Source organism: Carassius auratus, chromosome 1 (assembly GCF_003368295.1).
Source record: "Carassius auratus strain Wakin chromosome 1, ASM336829v1, whole genome shotgun sequence".
Taxonomy (NCBI): Eukaryota; Metazoa; Chordata; class Actinopteri; order Cypriniformes; family Cyprinidae; genus Carassius; species Carassius auratus.
Window position 1 is genome coordinate 17,413,155 of NC_039243.1, and position 19,382 is coordinate 17,432,536.

Below are 19,382 nucleotides of genomic sequence, written 5' to 3' on the forward strand. Positions count from 1 at the left end.
TTCTTGCTTATAAAGTAGCAAACCTACTGAGTGTGTTTGTGGAAAAATGTTATCTAAAAAGGTACCTATCCACATTCTAGCATTTTGTCAATACTAGGATAAATGGCTTTGAAAATACATTATTAAACTTAAATTTAACATGTAAAATGATAACTTGCAAACAAGTTTGGTTTAAAAAAATAATAAATAGCAGAAACAAAAATATTGGTAGTTCATACAGATCCTACATTGCTGATAAGGTTATGTCCCAGAAAACACAGAACGTTCCTTTAATGTTAGTTTTTGGTTCCCGTTTGGATATTTATTTATTTTTTTGAGAACCAAGAAATAACATTCTAGGAACTTTATTTTTAGGTTTTAGTTTTTGCAATCATAAAATAACGCTCCCAGAATGTTGCAGGATGGTTATTTTTTTATGACCTAAAAATAACATTCCCTCTAACGGTTATTATTTGGTAAATTATTGGGTGAACTATCTCTTTAAAAGCTTAAGGGTGTGCTATAAATATATTGATCATAAATGGCTGTTGAAATGTATTAGAACAGGGCTGTCCATATCATGGGGCCGATGTCCTGCAGAGTTTAGCTCCAACTTGCTTTATCACACCTGTCTTTAAGTTTCTAGTATGCCTAGTAAGAGCTTTATTAGCTGGTTCAGGTGTGTTTGAATGGGGTTGGAGCTAAACTCTTCAGGACATCGGACCAAGTTTGGACTTCGGACCTGGGTTAGAGGCTCAGACCCAGAAACAATGGAAGGTCAAAATGTCGACTTATTAAGCAGACTTTCAGGTGGAGGGTTAAATTCCACTAGTATTCAGCATAAACATTCACTGTTTTCTTGATGAGCTTAAAATATTCAGCAACTGTCAGAGGAATTTTTTCTAGGGATATTTAAAAATAAATCAATAAAACTTGTAAAAATGGAATCTGGTCACCCTTTCAGTACATTTTAGCAGCTATCATTAAGATAAAAACATTACAGACAGTTAATTTGAAGCCATATATATATATATGCACACAAAAATTTACTCAGGATGTCCTGTTCAAATTTTCCCTTACTTGCCAACATCTTGGCCTCCTAGATGTGGATCAGAAGACACTGCCCTGTTTACAGCAGTACTCTTATCAACCTGCTGGTGGAACTAAGGAGCCACATTAAACGTGGAAACACATACTTCATGTTTGTTCAAAGTATGCAAAGCAAGCTTGTCACCAGAGCATTCCTTTTAACATTTTCACAATGTTGCAATACACCTAGAAGGCCTGGGGAAACTAAATGGGCACAATGTTTTCATTCCCAATTTTTAGAGATTAGAAAATCCTCAACTATTTATCTGAACTCAACAAAATGCACTTCATGGAGACTCAACCCAATCTCCCCAGATTCAGCTACACCACAAACTCTGTTTTCAAACTCTGAAAAAGTCATTTACACAAACCTTTTGTAACAATTGCCAACAATGTGTGTACTGCACCATTGTAATGCTTAGATTTTATTGCCTTCAAATGAAAATTTTTTGCCCAGCAATAACAACATATTTACACTTTCTGCATGCTTTGATATTTTGTTGACAAGGATGTTGAATATTGAAGTTGTAATATTGTGGTCTAATCTCTTGTGCAAAGATTCCAGAGAAATATCAGTTTACAACTAAGTAATCTACAACAAAGCAAAATTGAACAGCTTCATATCAGTGTTGGATTTAAAACTATCATTTATTTACATTACGGCTGATGCTCAAAGAATTGTGTATTGTTCTGTTAATTAAAATAAACTATTTAACATTCTCCAGATATTGATCACAGTCCTGTAACTGTGCATAATGTTGCAAAATAACGGTAAATTACCAGACAAGAAAAACAAAGTTCTGGATAATATATATAAAAAAAAAAGATCTGACGCTTATAATCTTTGAAAACATTACATCCACTCTGTATGTACATTAAAACTATTTGTTTTTAAAACGGTCAGATGCTAGTCAGACCCATTTTGTCTTGCTGCTGGATTAGATACAGGATTTTACGTTTTTCTGGAGTAAGTTTGGCCTCCTGCAAGAGAGAGAAAGGTAGCTCACATTAAAAACAAGATATTATGATTTAATCAAATATATATTTGAAAGTTCATATTTAACCAAGACATGAATTAATGGAAAATATCTTACATTGCACTCAAGATACAGTTTCAAGCTTAATTGCCAAGGGTTTTGTGATCTGAAATCAAAGATCATTTGCAAATTGTTGACATTGATTTTCATAATATGCACTTTTATTTTAACAAATTATCAAATTGCTGAATTGCTTTATAGTGGCATTCCTGTTTAATCCCCAATCATCCTTTATATATCCCATTGGACAAAATAAACCAGGAATATCCAAAACATCTACTGCAATCTAACACATTAGAAATTGCCTCTTAATATTCAAGCATCCGTCACACTCTGTGCTGAAATATGTAATGGATATCTAGATGATTATGTAATAAAGAGCATGAATGACATGACATGTTACTATACTATAGTGATGTACTGCTGCTTCTTACTCATTCCAAGTGGCAAGCAGGCTATTGGTGGGATAGGTGTTCAGGTCCAGGACCACACTGTTTTCCCAGAAGTACATGAAGAGAAAGTATGCAACCAGGGAATGTTCGGTTTCAGTCCATTTTCTGAAGTGGATATAAAGCACATACATGCTAAACATGAAGGTTTTTGCTTTGGTGAATGTGTGTGAGCAGAATACACATTCTTACCTCTGTAGGAGTTGGTATCGCTCATCAGATAGTTCCTCCAGAAGACCGCAAAGGAGGTAGTGCAGCACTTCTGGCCTCACCAGTAGACTGTAGAAGAACCAGCGGAGCGCCCAGAGGTTGAACTGAAAGCAAAAGACACTGCACAAAATCAGGACTACTGAATTTAACATGGGATGATACAACGGTAACACTTCTAAATTTCTTATTTTTGTTTTGTTTTTAGCTGTACATGAAAGGTCTGAACTTGCCCATGTTGACTAAAAACTAGATAAAATAAGCACCCTGAAAGACATGATGACGTTGAGGATGGGCCTAAGCTGTGAGTGGAAAATGCGCACCACCAAAGCCTGAGTGGCCAACAGCAGTCTACCCTGGTCAGGATAACCCTAATGGAAAGAAAGTAAAACATCATTACATGCTGCACCAATAATCAAAAACTATGAGTAATATCTAAACAAGTATTATGTAAACTATGTCAGGCATATATAAAAAACAAATTGTGCATTTAATTTGCTATCACTATATACATGCACACATACGCATCTATCGCATGCAATGATGTTGCGAAGTCTCTTAACGTTGATTTTTTTAGGTGAAATAAACATTACTTACACTATCAAGAAAAAAAATTCAACAAAGAATTTTATTTTTTATTTTTACATGAACAATGTAACTATTGTTCAATTTTATATATATATATATATATATATATATATATATATATATATATATATATATATATAATAAAACTTGAGATAGCTGCCTCAAGTTTTCTGTGTCTTTACACACCAGAATCGTGCCTGACGCGGCGCTGGAGCGCTGCTGCTGCTGTAGGTGACATAGAGGGAGGCCGCCGATAGACCAGGATCTGGTCTTCACGACAACAATATCTATACTTCATGTTGAGCATAAATATAAAGCCTACTGATAAAGGACACCGTCAGTATATGTTTGACAGGTGCGATATGCCAGTGTGTTACCGGCCTAAGGTTTTCAAAAGGCATCACGCAAGTGTGAACATCACTACAACTAGGAAAAAAACGATTGTCATTCAAACGCAGCTCCCGTCTGCATTTAAACAGACCTTTGCTCTTAATTCTGATTGGTCCAACAGAATAATGAAATTAAAATAATGAGTTATTGGTAATGCTGCACTGTAATCATAGTTATTTATATTTTTCATCATATTTTATTATATGATACTGGTTTGAGACAGAGTATTTTATTTAGTGGAGAATTTTGCAGCAGTAATTTATTTCTTATTCTTTTTTATTTTATATATATTTTATTAAGAAGTATTTTTTTTAAAAAGTGTAAACAAATTGTTAAAAAAAGTTTATAGTAATAAACAACCTGCAGTTTAATGTTCGCATTTCTTTCCCTTACTGTACCGAAAATGAACGAACCGTGACTTTAAAACCGAGCTACATACCGAACCGTTATTTTTACGTACCATTACACCCCTATATATATATATATATATATATATATATATATATATATATATATATATAAATAAACACCCTGATTGATAGATATTGCCATTTACCACAAATACCAGTCTCCACTAATCTAAGGTTTAGACCGAGCGGCAACCTCCCGCTCTCTCTCGTGAAGCCAAAAAGGAAGTGACTAAAACTGCAAATCATCGACTGGCCGCTTGAGTCTGGCTGCAGAAGAGAGTCAGTCCCATAGATTCCCCATGTTAAAATGCCCAACTTTACAGCAGAAAAAAAAAACATGTTTACAGCCTGGTTCAAAAAAAGATTTTGGTCTATATTGCTAATTTCATGACAGCTGTGAGGGGGGTGAATTTTTTTATAACTCATCCGTTTAAATTATATTAAGCGTTAAAGTTCTGCATAATTAAGGGCGTGGCCACTTGAGTGACAGGTGGATTGCCGCTGCTGACAATGCAGTCGCGCTAGTTGGGGTTGGCTTCAGCAATCAGCTCCCGCCTTTTTGCCCAAGATGGCGACGGCCCGCTCTGCACACTTTAGGCTTCAAAACCGCTATTGAGGAGTCTATGGGTGACGTCACGGACACTACGTCCATATTTTTTTACAGTCTATGGTTAAGACCAAAAAAAATATGGATATAATTAATTGATTAAAACTCACACTCTCAAAGGTTTTGGGGATCTGTATACAGGAAGTTGTCGTCAGCTCCTTAAGAATTGCACTGGCAGCGTCTCTGGTCTCCTGAGCAGAAACAAACATCTATCAGTCTCCATCTTAAAACATCTTCTCCTGAGCAGAAACAAACATCTATCAGTCTCCATCTTAAAACATCTTCTCCTGAGCAGAAACAAACATCTATCAGTCTCCATCTTAAAACATCTTCTCCTGAGCAGAAACAAACATCTATCAGTCTCCATCTTAAAACATCTTATGTTTTCCCACCCTCTCCCCATCCAAACAGACAATAAATAAATATACTCTTCTCACCGTTTGATAGGAGACGTCAGGCTCAGCATAGAAGGCTCCAACAGGAATACCATCTGGAGTAGTAATACTGGAACTGACCACGCTGAGCAGATAAACCCATGTTTCTGACTACAAACATATAAAGACATCCATTATAAAAGATGCCAGACCTTAAAAGAGCACTTACTGCACACTCTTATTGCAAGCGAGCACTAAGCCTACAAAGCCAGCACACATGAAGAGTTAATAAGGGAGAAAAAATGATGTTTTTATAACAGGTGGCATCTAATGATGATCACAATGACCAGAGCTGTTTCCTGCATATTCAGTATGCAAGGAAAAAAAACGAAATAAACTATTTGACACAGAGACAAAATGTTTTTTGCTAATGAATGCCAAGTGTATTTTGGTAGCTAGCGATAAATATATATAAAATGGTATGGTAAAAGTATTAAATTCACTTGAGTGTATCAAAAAAAAGGACACTGAGTATTTACACATGAAATAATAAGTTACATAAAGTGACATTTTATACTGTATTACCTACATCAGCAAAAACAATGCGGTTACAGTCCAGAACCCTCAGTGCAAACTTCAGTACCTCCATCATATTGAACGGATTTGAACCTTTAATGAAGGCACAGAAACACATCACGTGTAAAGCATTCCGTCTGAATGCTACTGCTCATAAAAGTCACGTTCATCTGAAAGTTGTGATCAGCAGCTGTCAAATGAGCGTGCAAATGTATACATTAATTTTCCTCATTGAATAGGATTAAAAAGGACTGAAAAAACGTCTGAGAAAAACTATTTAGAAAAGTATGTTCTTTTGTCACCAAGTTAGTCCCATTTCTTCAAAAAAAAAGTTGAATACACCTGACTATTTTAATGTACATAAACTATTAAGAGTTGTTAGTTTTTCTTACATTTTCAAACGTTTTACTCAATGAAAGTGCTACGCAACACAACGGTGATAGTTCATATGATCTGAACCTACCATCATTATTTCTGCGTATGTTTCTGACAAGAATACTGTCAATTCTCTACCTTTGATGGGTCTCCACTGAGTGCTCAGTAAAGGATCCGGTGGGATCATATGGCCATTTGCTGAATCAAGTTCTTGTGCTACATCAGGGGCGTGGCCTGACGTGAGAATTCGGAGATAAGCTCTGAACTGTTGAGGTGTGAGACGGGAGGCGAGGCACATGGCACCGGGCATCGGTGAGAAAATATGGGACACTGCACCAGTGTAGTCACCATCCTAAACACATAAACATACAGGTTTATAATTTAGGAAATGGGTCCTTGGCTACTGGCCGTGAATTCCTTACAAGTTTGAAAACCCCAGAGAGTCATGACTTTATATCTAACTCAAAAATGAAAATTTGCTGAAAACGTAATTACATTCAGGAGATCCAGGATGTAAATGAGTTTGTGTTTGAGGAGAAATCCAGCACTACATCACTCTTCTGCAGTGAATGGGTGTTATCAAAAGATAGTGACAAAAACTTTCACCATTCACATGACTTCAGTCCATCAGTTAACATCTTATGAAACAAAAAGCTGCTTGCTTCTAAGAAACAAATCGATTGAGACGTCTTAACTTTAAACCATTGCTTCTGGTCAAAAATAGGAGTTCATAACCCTTCCTCCAGTTCATCCAGTGATCTTGTCCGCACACATCAAACTCAACAGACACATTTTGGACTGTGTGGGATTACAAATTAGTAGAATGGTAAATCTAGGTTCCAATGTAATAGAATATAAACTGAAAAAGTTATGTACATTTACATATTGAGGTAAAAAGGATGATATTTCTAAGAAGATCAAATCAGGAAGCCCAAGTGTCTTAGATAACCTTTTGTCTTTATGCTCTTCCTGACCATTTGGCTTTTTAAGCTCAAGGCACAACTGTACCTTTGTCTCTGTGATAATCTGAAAATATGGCAATACTGTCAGACTGACTGGAATAGCACCTATGCATTTGACACTATGCTGATGAGATCAAGGCTGGGAAAATGCCAGTGTCGGGCTGATTCCTTCATTTGCACGCTATGGGTGAGATTGTCTCCACCTCAACTGAATGTATCCCTCCCCCTTTAATGAGGAGTCCTGCTGAAGATACCCATGAGTCTCCTGGTCTATGCTTCTGAGTTTACAACTACACTAAACAAAGCTTTTTAAACTTGTTAAATTCTTGATCTGTGGATATTTCTCTCCTAATTCAGATGAAATAACTTTACAGCTGGAAGCAGCAGTTCAAAAGTTAAAACCATCTTGAATTTATTAAAGCTTAAAATTAGGTTAATTGATGGCTGGGATTATTGTGATGCTTTTATCAGTTTTTGACTCATTCTGACTGCAACCATTCACTGCATAGGATGAGTGAGGGCGAGTAAATTAACCAAATTTTTTGGGCAAATTATTATTATTTTATTTCTCAAAACGAGTGTAGAATTGTGAATATGAAGTGAATTAATGTAAAAAGCACTGAAGGAAAAGGCTTCATTTCTAATTACCTTACACATGCAGAGGGGAACCAAATCTTTCATTCTCTGCATCCTAAATCCCAGACAGACAGTACCATAAATATTAATAACAATAATCTCCATATATAACACAATGTATGTTCATAATACGCAGCTGGAACTCACGTGGTATTATTGATGCTTTTGACAACTTTGAGATAGCGAGCCAGCTCACGGTTCCTAACAAGCATGTTAAAAAGGTAGATTATAATTTTATTATAGTGGGCAAGGCCTACAGCAAGGTCAAAGCTCTGTGCTTTTTACAAGTGAAAAAACCCTGGCATGGATTTAAATAGGGTTGTATTTAATGTATTAAACACGTTGGTAAACTATTATTAGCTATTGCTACATTATTTAAATTACTCCAAGTAATAAAAATAAAAAAACCTTTCCTTTAAATATGCATAGAACCTGAATGACCAATATTTGAATTCAACAGCTGCTGAGCTTTGTGTGCAAATTCTTTTCAGGCCTAGATGATTTATTGCAAATATCATTCAAGTAAATGCAGAGTGTTTTAATATCTAGTAAACAGAGCATAAAAAGTACACTAAGAAAGGGGCATTACTTGTTTTGCTGTTGAAGTTTACTGACTCTCGCTTGAATCACGACCACAGGTTCACACAAGACTTTATGCCTCCGACCTTTGCCCTGACTCTCTCCGGTGATGTTTTGACCTTCCATCACAGCAGAGAGCAAGGAATCATCCCAAGGTAGCACACTCAGACTGCAGCCAACGAAAAGATAATTCAATCATTGTTCTATCAATCACAGACCACAACTAAACATTTACTATATTAGCAAGCTAAAAAAAAAATTTTTTTAAATAAAAAAGTACGTAAGTGGTGTTACCTTTTTGGTAATGTGCAGTTTGAAGGCAGAGGGAGCTTCTGGTAGAAGGACTCCAAGTGCTTTATAAAAGAGCTGGAAAAATCAAAGACAACTAAAAGCGTCCACACCTTGATCATAAATCTGGAAGACAAACATAGTTTAAGACAGAGAAAAAGCAAACTCAAAGTAAAGTCAACACTAGGCATGGGCCGGTGTGAGATTTTTACAGTATGATAACCTTAAGCAAAAATATCAGGGTTTCACGTCATTGTGTTACAGCCATGAAATGTTTTTAAATGACTGGGTAAAAAAATATATTTAAACCAATATATGTAGTTTTTGAGCAACAAACAGAACATTAAAAACACTTTTCTTTGATTTGTTTCCTAAAAAAGAAAAAATTGAATACTGACATCTTTATTTAACCTAAATCTGTAATTAGCTAATTAATTTTAGTTACATAATTCATATTCATATAATTTAATATCATTTAGTTATATAATTCATATTCATATCATTTCATTATATAATTCATATTCATATTATTTCATATCATTTAGTTATAATAATATAAAACAGCGCATACTGCAGGAACTGTATAAATAGAAAATAAAAGTGGTTTTGAAACCGTGACATTTTCAAATCGCGGTATACCTTGAAACCGGTAATTGGCCCATGACTAGTAAACGCATTAAAAAATGACTTTTGTTTGTACCATTACCTCCACAGGAGCATTGACACAGTTTCAGATACAGTGTCAGTAGCATGTATATTTCTGCAAAAGGAGATATAACACACTAAGACCTGTAATTATACATTACATTGCAAAAACAGGGATCCAAATGTGCAAGAGTGTAAAATAGATTACCCAGGAGTCGTGTGGGTGACAAAGAGCTTAATAGCCCCTAATAGCATCACAACACAAGCCTTTGGATTCTCTTTCACTGCTTCATTCAAAAACATTTTGATATGTTGACTCACAACAGTGTAACTGCAAGAATCAAAAAGAGCAATTTTAACATAGCAAGCATTCAGGATTTTGCATTGATTACTGAATTTGATTATAATTATTGGTGTTTGCCAAGAATCACTATTATTTATCATACATACAATCTTGCTACTATAACACTACATTTAAAACATTTATTTCTTACCTAAAATAACATTAAACCAGTTTTCTTAATTCCACCTAAATAATTTAAATGAAACTATTTCTAAATTAAGCTACCATTTTTTTCTTCAAAATTTGGTTTATTAAATAATTTTATGATGATTCAACTAGCAAAATAACATTTACAAAATGTTTAAATAATATAAAAGAAGAATCACTCACTCATACTCCTGAAGCTTTAAGTGACGTTTATAACATCCTTTACGTCCAATGGGTTTACAATGTGTAATTCTGTTAATGTTGCGATGACAGGTGCACGGACAGCTTGGGGATTTGCTGGAATTCTCAAAGCCCAACAAAAAAGTAGCATACTTCTTTGCTAAACTTCCAGCAAATTTCTGCAGTGAAGTTTCTACCACATAAACACACAAAAACGATTCAAATATCCACAAAGGACCTAAGACAATAAAGCTGCAGATTAGTCAAGTCAGAGAACATACCTGCATGTCGTAGGTCTGAATCCATGTCCAGTGGGTCAAAGGTGAAGTTCAGCTCATGCAGAAATCCTATCAGACTCTTATTACGGAGGGCCTTCCAGTAGACACTGTGCTTATGGGCATTACAGTGGCAAATCCCAGGGATGGTCCAAAACTCACACTTTTAAATAAAAACAAAAGTGGGCATGTTTTTAGCCTGATGTTTGTTAAATCAGTAAAGATGGACAAATTCCATCAAAACACAATCCAGGCCTAGGACTCATCAATACACCATGTGAAGAAACTGTCTTCAGGAAGGATTCAGTTATGGAAGTAAAATAATGACATATGTCTTTGAAACAAGGAAGCATGCTGAATAGCACTAAAGGAAACCAATCCTTTAAAGCTGCGGTAGGGAACTTTTGACGCTCTAGCGGTTAATAAACAGAACTGCTTGCGTCTTGCGGAAGAACATCGTAGCCGGAACTACTTCTCTCTGTTTATGTCTATGAAGAATCACAAAGGTACTGGGTTACTCCGCCGTGGTATCCCCGAAGCAATCTAAAATAGTCCAAATATAAACACTTATTATAGGTGCACCCTAGTGATTCAGGACAAGCCAAAAACACGGTTTGGAAAATGGATTCATGGTGTACTCGCTTATTATATACATTTTTCTACATTTTGAACACAAACAAAGTTACGGACCGCAGCTCTGATTGGTTGTTTCTTAACGGGAGCGGATGAATTTCTGAAAATGGCAAAAGGACCACTGGGAGGAGCCAGAGGAGCTTGATTTTTTTACAGATTATCTGTCTCATATTCTACTGTCAGGACATAATGACAGGTTTACCAAATATGTAAAAAAAAAATCTTTACAAAAGTTCCCTACAGCACCTTTAATGGGCTAGGTGCACAAGATGGCGCCGGTGAGCTTCAGCGACACGAGTGTGTGCATACTTACTTCCGGTCTTGCGACGCTTGCATTGACTGTAAGGGAAACTTGCATACGAAACTTGGCAAGATTTATATAATTAATGATTTTCAAATTTAACAGTGGATAGTGGTATATCAAAACACGGGGAAACATCCTCCCAACATTTTGCGTACCTCTGTGTGGAAATTCATCAGGATACAACGCGGAGATTGCCTTATTCTTGATTATGCGGATCAGCATCGACGTCAGGTTAATTTGTCCACAGGGATTTCTTCTTTCAAACACAAACCACTCAAATATGCAATACTTTTCATTTTTTAAGAGCTGGTTTAGTTCTGACTGTTATATAAGATCAGTGTTTCTGACTGTCAAACAAGACGCACAGAGATTTCTGATTAAGCATGTTTTATTAACTTTATTTGATAACATAATTTATAACTAACTGTACAATTAAACGTAATATAATTATGGTAGGTTTGCATTAAATAAAAGATCGCTGTTTGCATTCATGTGTGTTTTTATCTATGTTTATTTGTTTTGTGAAAGATCTGCAGCATAAATCATTATCTGTCTATGAGCAGCTATGTATATTGTTATTCTTTTGCATTAATTATCAGATTAAACAGATATTAAAATTAGTAATGTATTTTTTACGGTGTAAATAATAAAATATGTTGTGAAAATAATGATGAGACAGACTGATGTATGTGTACAATTGAGAAATGGATACTTCTGAAGATAAATCGCAGCCCACGTCTCACGAGGTAAATATTTAATATAAAAAAAATAATAATAATGCAAACATTTTCGAGAAATAAGTAATTTGTACATTTACATATTTGGTAAGATAAAAATACAATATATAGCTGTGTATACACACCATGAGTTCAACTTTCATCTCGTGAACAGTGGAGAACATTAGTGTATTTAATTCATTAACCGGACCCAAACATGCGCAAGTTTCATTTATACATTTATAGTATAGTGATCTTATTTGCATTTGAAGTGGTATTATAAATCTGTTAACATATGGAAGGTAATATTTGGACTTCTCCGGTTCTCTGCAATGACGTTTAGCACAACCGGAAATATCTACGCACACACTCGCAAGACCGGAAATCCAAGATGGCGGAGATATGCAACTAGCCCATTAAAGCTCATCTTTGTAGCTTTCCGAGGTGTTCCGGCTGTATGATACTACCCTGTATCACACATACAAATCTTATTTGACAATTTTGCTGTCAGACTTAAATTTTATTTGTGACTTTCCTTGACAGTTTAATTTCATTTATTTTTGCTGATTTTAATCAATTTAGTTCAGAAAAAAAATATTTAAAAAATGTATAATTCTAATGGTTCCAACATCCCAAAACATTATTCACTTCTTGTATGAAAAAAATATGTAATAGGCTCTATCGCCTTCTGATTTGTCATTAGATAAAATTTGCATATAAGTTTCATCCACTAAAGCAAACTCTAGACAGATATGAGAGTCTGAGTTAGGTTAGAAGTAAGTGATCTCACCACGGATGCCAGTTTGTCACAGATATAGCAGAAACACTGATCGCAGTGCATTTCATTATCTTCTAGAGGTCCTGAAAGGTCCTGCTCTGCTCGACTAGAAAAAAACAAACACATAAAGACACATAAACACTCATAGACACAAAACAAGTCCTTAACATAAGAGAGAAGTCCCTGTTGTACTGACCAGAATCCCAGGGTGCAGTCGTATCTTGCGTGTGGAAGCACTGTTGCAGCTTGGGAGTATGTGATGGCCAAGTCTTCATCCAACTCCTCGAGATGTTCTGATTCATCTGAGATCAACAGAAACCAAAGAGAAACAGAACACAGTGCTAGTCAAGCACTGCGGTATTCATAAACCATATTGTTTATATATGGTACGTTAATGACCTTTATGTAACGTTACTGCCATTGTACAAGAAGGAAAAATGTGTATTACCATGGTCATAAAAAAAAACCCGCCATTACTACTACAGTATATGCAAATAATACATGGTATTGCTGTATGGTATATCGTTTATGGTGCTCACCATGATAACTTTTTTTTGTGTCATGTTTAATTATTTATGTAACACAGACTACCTGCTTTGTTCCTTTCATTTTCAACGATCAGCACAGAGGAATCATTGTGGGTCATCAAGATGTCACCTTTGTCGTCTTCGTCGTTGTCGTCATCGCTCAAAATGATTATAGGTATGTCGTGCTCCGTCCTACAAAACATGACATCAATAAGAGGAAACGACCTCTAAAACCAGGCTAACTCAGCTGGCATTGTGTGCGTTTCGTAAGTAAACACCATTTATTTCGTTCGATATCTTTTGTAACTAAGTCAAAAACTTACATGTTTTATCGAATGAACCGTCAGCAACCGCTCGCGTTCAAAGTTTGGCGCTTTAGCTGGCTCACGTGACTCTGAGGAAATCATCATCCTCTTCTTCTATGTCGGGGGGGGGCATCCAACGCTAAGGTACGTTACCGCTACCCACTATACTGTAGCATGGACCAGAGTAACAGAACTTTATAAAATTAAAAAAATTTAAATAAAATTATACTGTACATTATATTTATTAACCTTTCCCTCAAGCATTCAATTAAATAAGTATAATTTCCGGTTTGGTCGAGTATTTGCTTTGCATCTAGTATTTACTGTGGTGTCCTTCTGAATATTTCTCTTTCTGTAATATATTTTTGGCAGCAGATGTTATGGTGTTTTCCAAAATGGTCTTCTTTTGACTTTTTATGTCGGTTGGCAAACAAACAAAAAGGCGCATTCCCGAAACCTGAGCTGGAGTGTGGTTCATTGATGGAACAGGAAGAAAGACTAAGCTGAGAGAAAAAACAAAAAGTATCACTAATAATAAATTGGCTTTTAAATCCTCTTAAACAGATGCACCTTTCTTAAATATTTTATTAGTGCTTTATATTCTCTATAACTTTCCGAGCTATTATTCAGCAGTTTTTTTTAAGTGTAATATTCCTATCACTATTTATTTTAACTCTTCCACCAGAATTATCCTTTCATTTTGATAAGCAGTGCATCATATTAATGCATGCTCTCTACAGTTTCTGCTAATCCACACTGACTACATTTCCCAGACTCATGTTTGTTCATTCTATACAGGAAATAATTAACAGCTGTACATGCTCAAGGCAAAGTCTGTAATGATTGTGTCTTCTCTTCTATTGCCTCGACTTTCTCTTTCACCACCAATTTTATTTTGAATCTGATAAATGTCTTCCTCTTCCCTCCTCATTCCACTGTACCTGTCATTTGCCTTTTATTGATGTTTTAATTATAGCCTTATCTACAAAGTGGAATATTCAGTTATATATAAGATAATTTCAGCTCCTCCTTTGCTATAAACCAATTCCTCATTTCCATCTACTCCCACATGTTCTGGAACCCACAGGAAACATATCTTTCTTCCTCATGTATTTATCCTGTACATACTTAAACAAATTTCATATAGAATATCTTGTCTTGAGGATCTTCCACTTATTAGACTTGATAATGCCGAGACAGAATGCTGAACACCTGGTGGTTAACAATATTACTGCCATCTCTGTTGTGTAAACTCCTACTTGATCAGATACCCTTTTAACAATTTTATCTTGATATATTTTTTTATCTTGTGGATATACTGCTACTGAAGCTCGACCTGTTTCTGGATCTTTAGATCCATCAGTGAAAATTTTAATTATTAAACTATAATTCTGCTCAAGACACTACATAACCATTGCATGCTTCGTTATCACCCTATTTTTAACATTAACCATTTTTTGGAAATGAAGATCTATCAATGGTAAAGAGAACAGCCACCGTGACATTGGTGACACTACTATATGTATTCCAAATGTCAGTTTAGCATGCAGCCAAATCCCTAGATACCTTAACACATTCACCTGTTCTAAAGGTTTGCCATATAGCTGTAATTTTCTCTGACAAAATTGGAAATGTTGTCAGCCCAAAAGCTTTCCAAAACCCGCCCACTCCAAGAAAAAAATCCACCCAAAACATTCACTGCCAAAAGAATGTGATAAAGACTGATGGCTTTTCAGACTGATGGTGCTGCACATGGCAGCCAAGGTGCTTCACATTCACTTTTGTTCAGCTACAAAATCAGACATCAGAAAAGGATTATTGGTGCTCCCCTGCCCAACCTTCAAGAACTGTGTACATCCAGACTGTGGAAAAGGGCTCAGAAAATCATTCTGGATCCCTTACATTCAAGTTATCCACAATTTTTTTCTAACCCTAAAGATACATTTACATTTACATAAAAACTATTCAAGTAGAATAAGCCTAGGCGGAGCGTGTGTAAGGCTGCAGGCTACAGGTCGGAATTTAATGTGGGCTTGGGCCAAAAATGGCACCAAATAGCTCTGCGCAATTAAACAATAGGGCACTGAATTTATCTGCTCATGCTGCATCATATCTTTTTACAGCGTTGAGCATTACTACCAATCACACATGATTGTGTTGAGCTTATGAATGCAATGGCAAATCAGAGGTGTTTAGATGAGTCATTGCTGAGAAGCTGGATGGCTGCGCTGTCACAGAAATCTGCCCTCTCGCGATTTCTCTCATCATAAACAACAAAGCGCAGGTGTTCGCGCGATGCAAATGAGATTCATTTTACAGTGTAGTCAGCTCCACTGATTATAACGGTAGTTTTTTGTTTGTCTGTCTGTTTGTTTGTTTTTTGAGTGAGTTAATGTGCTTAAACTCATGCTAGACTGAAGTCAGTGACAATGTTCCTTGATAATGTAAATATCCTCCACATACCTAGCCAAATGTTCCGACCACCCATCTCCTCCCAGCAACCCCATCCTCAGCCCAGAAATGCTGTGCATTCCAAAGGCAAGTCCGCCGGACATGGCTCTCTCCAGCCCACTGGCCGCTCGAATGCCCAGCCCACTTGCTGCGGCTCCCACAAACCCACCGGCTGTTCAGCAGTCAAACCCACCAACTGCACCAATGTCAAGCTCACTGACTGTGGCTCACACAAGTCTGCTGGCATGCCCAATTCACCCATAACCATGGGAGGAGGTTGAGGAAAAGATGGTTCACAGCCCTCATCCCAGCCCCAGTGCTTGCTCCGTTGTCGGCTCCAGCCACAGAGCTCGCTCAAGTGCCAGCTCCTCAAGCTCCTTGAGGAACCACTTTATATTAAGTGGCCTTAACTACTAAGTACTTACATTTTAATTAATAATTTAGTACAATGTACTTATTGTGTACATACATGTTTTTACATTGTACTTATATTTAAAAAAAAAACTACATGTAATTGCATCTGTATTTAGTTTCTGTAATAACATTTAAAATTACACTGTTGACCCATATCTTTCACCTTAACCCACCCTTAAACTTACCCATACCTCCAACCCTCTCCCTAACCTTACCCCTATCCCACCTCAATAGCAGCAAAAGTGTTTTACAATACAATATGAACGCAATAAGTACATTGTACTTATTTTTTATGTAAGTACATAGTAGTTAAGGCCACCTAATATAAAGTGGGACCCTCCTTGATGTGCTTGCTCCTCAAGCCCTCTGACTGCACCGATGTCAAGCCCACTGGGTGCATGGGTCCAACCATAGTGGCCGGGCCGAGGGGTGAGGCCATCAGGCCATGGCCTTCTGAGTTCTCTGCTTCGCCATGGCCTCCTGAACTGTCTAATTCGCCATGGCCTCCTGAGTTCCCTTGTCGGCCATGGCTTCCATAGTCTTGTGTTCCCAGACTTTCAGACTGACAGCTCAAGGTCTGAAATCCATGGCAGCTTTCACCTGCCAAGGCCCGCCCATGAGGCTGTTTGACCGGCATTTCAAACAACTAATCAAAGTTCGTTAAATTCAGCGTCATGTTTCGGGGCATGGAAATGTGGCCACAATAACAGACCGGTGTGTAAAACTCTTGGACGTATTTTAAAGATTCTATGCCACAAATTTTTAATATTTCACATACTTTTGAAAACCCAGCGTTTTGTTGATCCTGATAAACGCTCGTCGTCACAGTTGTAAACATTCTTCTTTTGTAAGGTGATTTGGCGGCACGGCATCTTTGTTTCCAGGCAGAATGTTGAAGAAATCAACACGCATGTCTCCCAGAAATCTTGTGTAATTCAACAAATCTGATGACGACTTTGACACTCCTGAAGTGTTTTCACTTTTGTGTCTCATATGCATCAGAAGTTTAGCCAACGGTCCATGGGCATCACGGCTGAGGCTGAGACTATGGCCTCCTGAGCTCTCAGCTCTGCCATGGCTCACTGGGCTCCCTGATCCACTATGGCTTCCTGAACTGCCTGCTCCGCCATGTTGCCCAGATCTGGTACTGCTTTGGTGGCGTCCCTGTACCAAAGAAGTCTGTCCTGAGGACATGCTGTCTGGAGGGGGGCGTTATTTCAGACTCGGTTCCTTGTTTTTGAGTGCATTGTGTGCATGTGTTTCCATCCCCATATTTGGTCTTTCTTGTTCCTGTCCCCATGGTGTTAATTTGATTCCAGGTGTTCCCTGTTTATTTCTATTGATTAAGTGTACTCCTTTAAGGGGAAGTCGTGGCCTAGTGGTTAGAGAGTTTGACTCCTAACCCTAAGGTTGTGGGTTCGAATCTCGGGCTGGCAATACCACGTCTTGGGTGCCCTTGAACAAGGCATTGAACCCCCAACTGCTCGCCGCAGCATAAATGGGTGCCCACTGCTGTGTGTGTGTGTTCACTGCTCTGTGAGTGTGTGTGTGTTCACTGCTCTGTGTGTGTGCACTTTGGATGGGTTAAATGCAGAACATGAATTCTGAGTATGGGTCACCATACTTAGCTGAATATCACTTCACTTAAAGCACACTGACAACAAATTACTTTTTAAAACATAATGATTTATGTATTTTTGTTTTGTTTTATTGTGACTATTAAAAGTCATGAAAGTGTATTGAAAGTGTTTATTTCAGTAATATTCTATAATATGCAAGAACAGTTATATAATCTTTAAGTTTCCTAAAAATATACTTTTTCGATTTGAGGTACACAGCCATAGACATGTATAAATGGAGACACTTTGCTGCAGCATGTGAAATGATTATTCATGACATTTAAAATCACTTCTGGTTAACTCCTCTGTCTTTCCCCACTGATGCACAAAACAAGACTAATGTAATAGTAAGATACTGAGCTGTGTGTACAGTATGTGTGCAAGTGTGTATTTGCTCTCATATTGAGTCAGTAGATTTTTCTCTCTTTATCTTCCATGACAGACTGCAATGCAGGATTGCTAACTGTGTGTAGCCCCCCATAAGACTGCTGAGCGCACCCACCCACATACTGCAGAGAAGATGAGGATGAAGGGTTTTGTTTCCTCAGCATCTCCTGAGAGATCTCACACACAATGTTTCCATGGAGATGACACTTTATATATGTGTGTGTTTTTCTTTTTTTGAGCATGTAGGAATAAAAGACACAATCACACTTGTTCTCACAGACAACATGTTTCTAAAATTATCTTCCAGTGCATCTAAATTAGCTTTAATGTCTTCATGTGTTTGCCTTAATCTCCTTTGATAAAAATTCTGCTGCTTTTGAATATTACTGGGTTTTTTTATTTTCTTTTTTTATTTTTTATTTTTTTTACTCTGATAAGAACTTACTTGTCTATAAGATAAGGTCTTATAGTGTGACCTAAATGAGGATAATAGATAATTTAAGCATTCAGTTCTGCATTACTTCTGAAATCTCCTGAGGTCTGCCCAGGAGAAAGCCATTGGCACGTGAAAACAGAACTTCAAACTACAAAAGAAGAGAAATATTTATTATTGAAGAAAATTGTTTAACACTTTTCCCTAAAATGCAAATGCACCTTATCAAGATGGTGGTGGGTAACATGAATATGGTTAGCTGAAAAATCCAGATGCAGATGTCACGATTTGCATTAAATGGGGAAGACTGTTGCCATTTGACAAAGTGGTTGGATCTCAGTAACTTCAACTGTCAAAAATGTACACACAGATGTGTTTTCACTTGCAGTGGTTTTGTGTGTTAATTTCAAACCTAGTTCAGTCCTAACCATGCTCTCTTAAAAATAAAGATTCCACAAGGAATGATGCCATAGAAGCATTTTTTAGTTTTGGTTCCTCAAAGAATCTTTTTTCCCTGAGGGGGCCAAAAGGAAGTACTAGGAGGTCCATGGAAAGAGAACTGAAAAACAGTGTAAAAATTGTAATAATTATAATAATAATAAGATTAAATTGGATTAAAATTTATAAAACATTACAATAAGAAAATATTAAATTTATATATATATATATATATATATAT

At 36.7% G+C, this 19,382-nt stretch overlaps 1 protein-coding gene and 1 long non-coding RNA gene across 4 annotated transcripts; one reads left to right on the plus strand and one right to left on the minus strand.

The window, feature by feature from the left end:
• Nucleotides 1-1,440: 1,440 nt before the first annotated feature.
• On the minus strand, nt 1,441-13,491 carry LOC113091916 (uncharacterized). 3 transcript variants are annotated; one of them, XM_026257671.1, is made up of 21 exons: nt 13,418-13,491; nt 13,159-13,286; nt 12,764-12,869; nt 12,580-12,673; nt 10,143-10,299; nt 9,865-10,054; nt 9,400-9,522; nt 9,253-9,306; nt 8,553-8,624; nt 8,269-8,427; nt 7,827-7,880; nt 7,692-7,734; nt 6,220-6,433; nt 5,720-5,799; nt 5,194-5,301; nt 4,867-4,947; nt 3,028-3,132; nt 2,747-2,868; nt 2,540-2,662; nt 2,163-2,211; nt 1,441-2,049 (listed from the first exon to the last, which is right to left on the minus strand). In XM_026257671.1, coding segments are annotated over exons 1-21 (2,145 nt in total). In that variant the 5' UTR covers nt 13,420-13,491; the 3' UTR covers nt 1,441-1,968. The 3 variants fall into 3 exon arrangements, with proteins under 3 accessions (XP_026113456.1, XP_026113410.1, XP_026113485.1); XM_026257625.1 differs by having other exon boundaries at nt 8,553-8,672; XM_026257700.1 differs by lacking the exon at nt 9,253-9,306 and having other exon boundaries at nt 8,553-8,672.
• LOC113092318 (uncharacterized) lies at nt 13,305-18,541 on the plus strand. Its single transcript, XR_003287549.1, has 3 exons — nt 13,305-13,360; nt 13,442-13,543; nt 18,326-18,541. It is a non-coding gene; the product is annotated as an uncharacterized LOC113092318 (long non-coding RNA).
• Nucleotides 18,542-19,382: the final 841 nt, after the last annotated feature.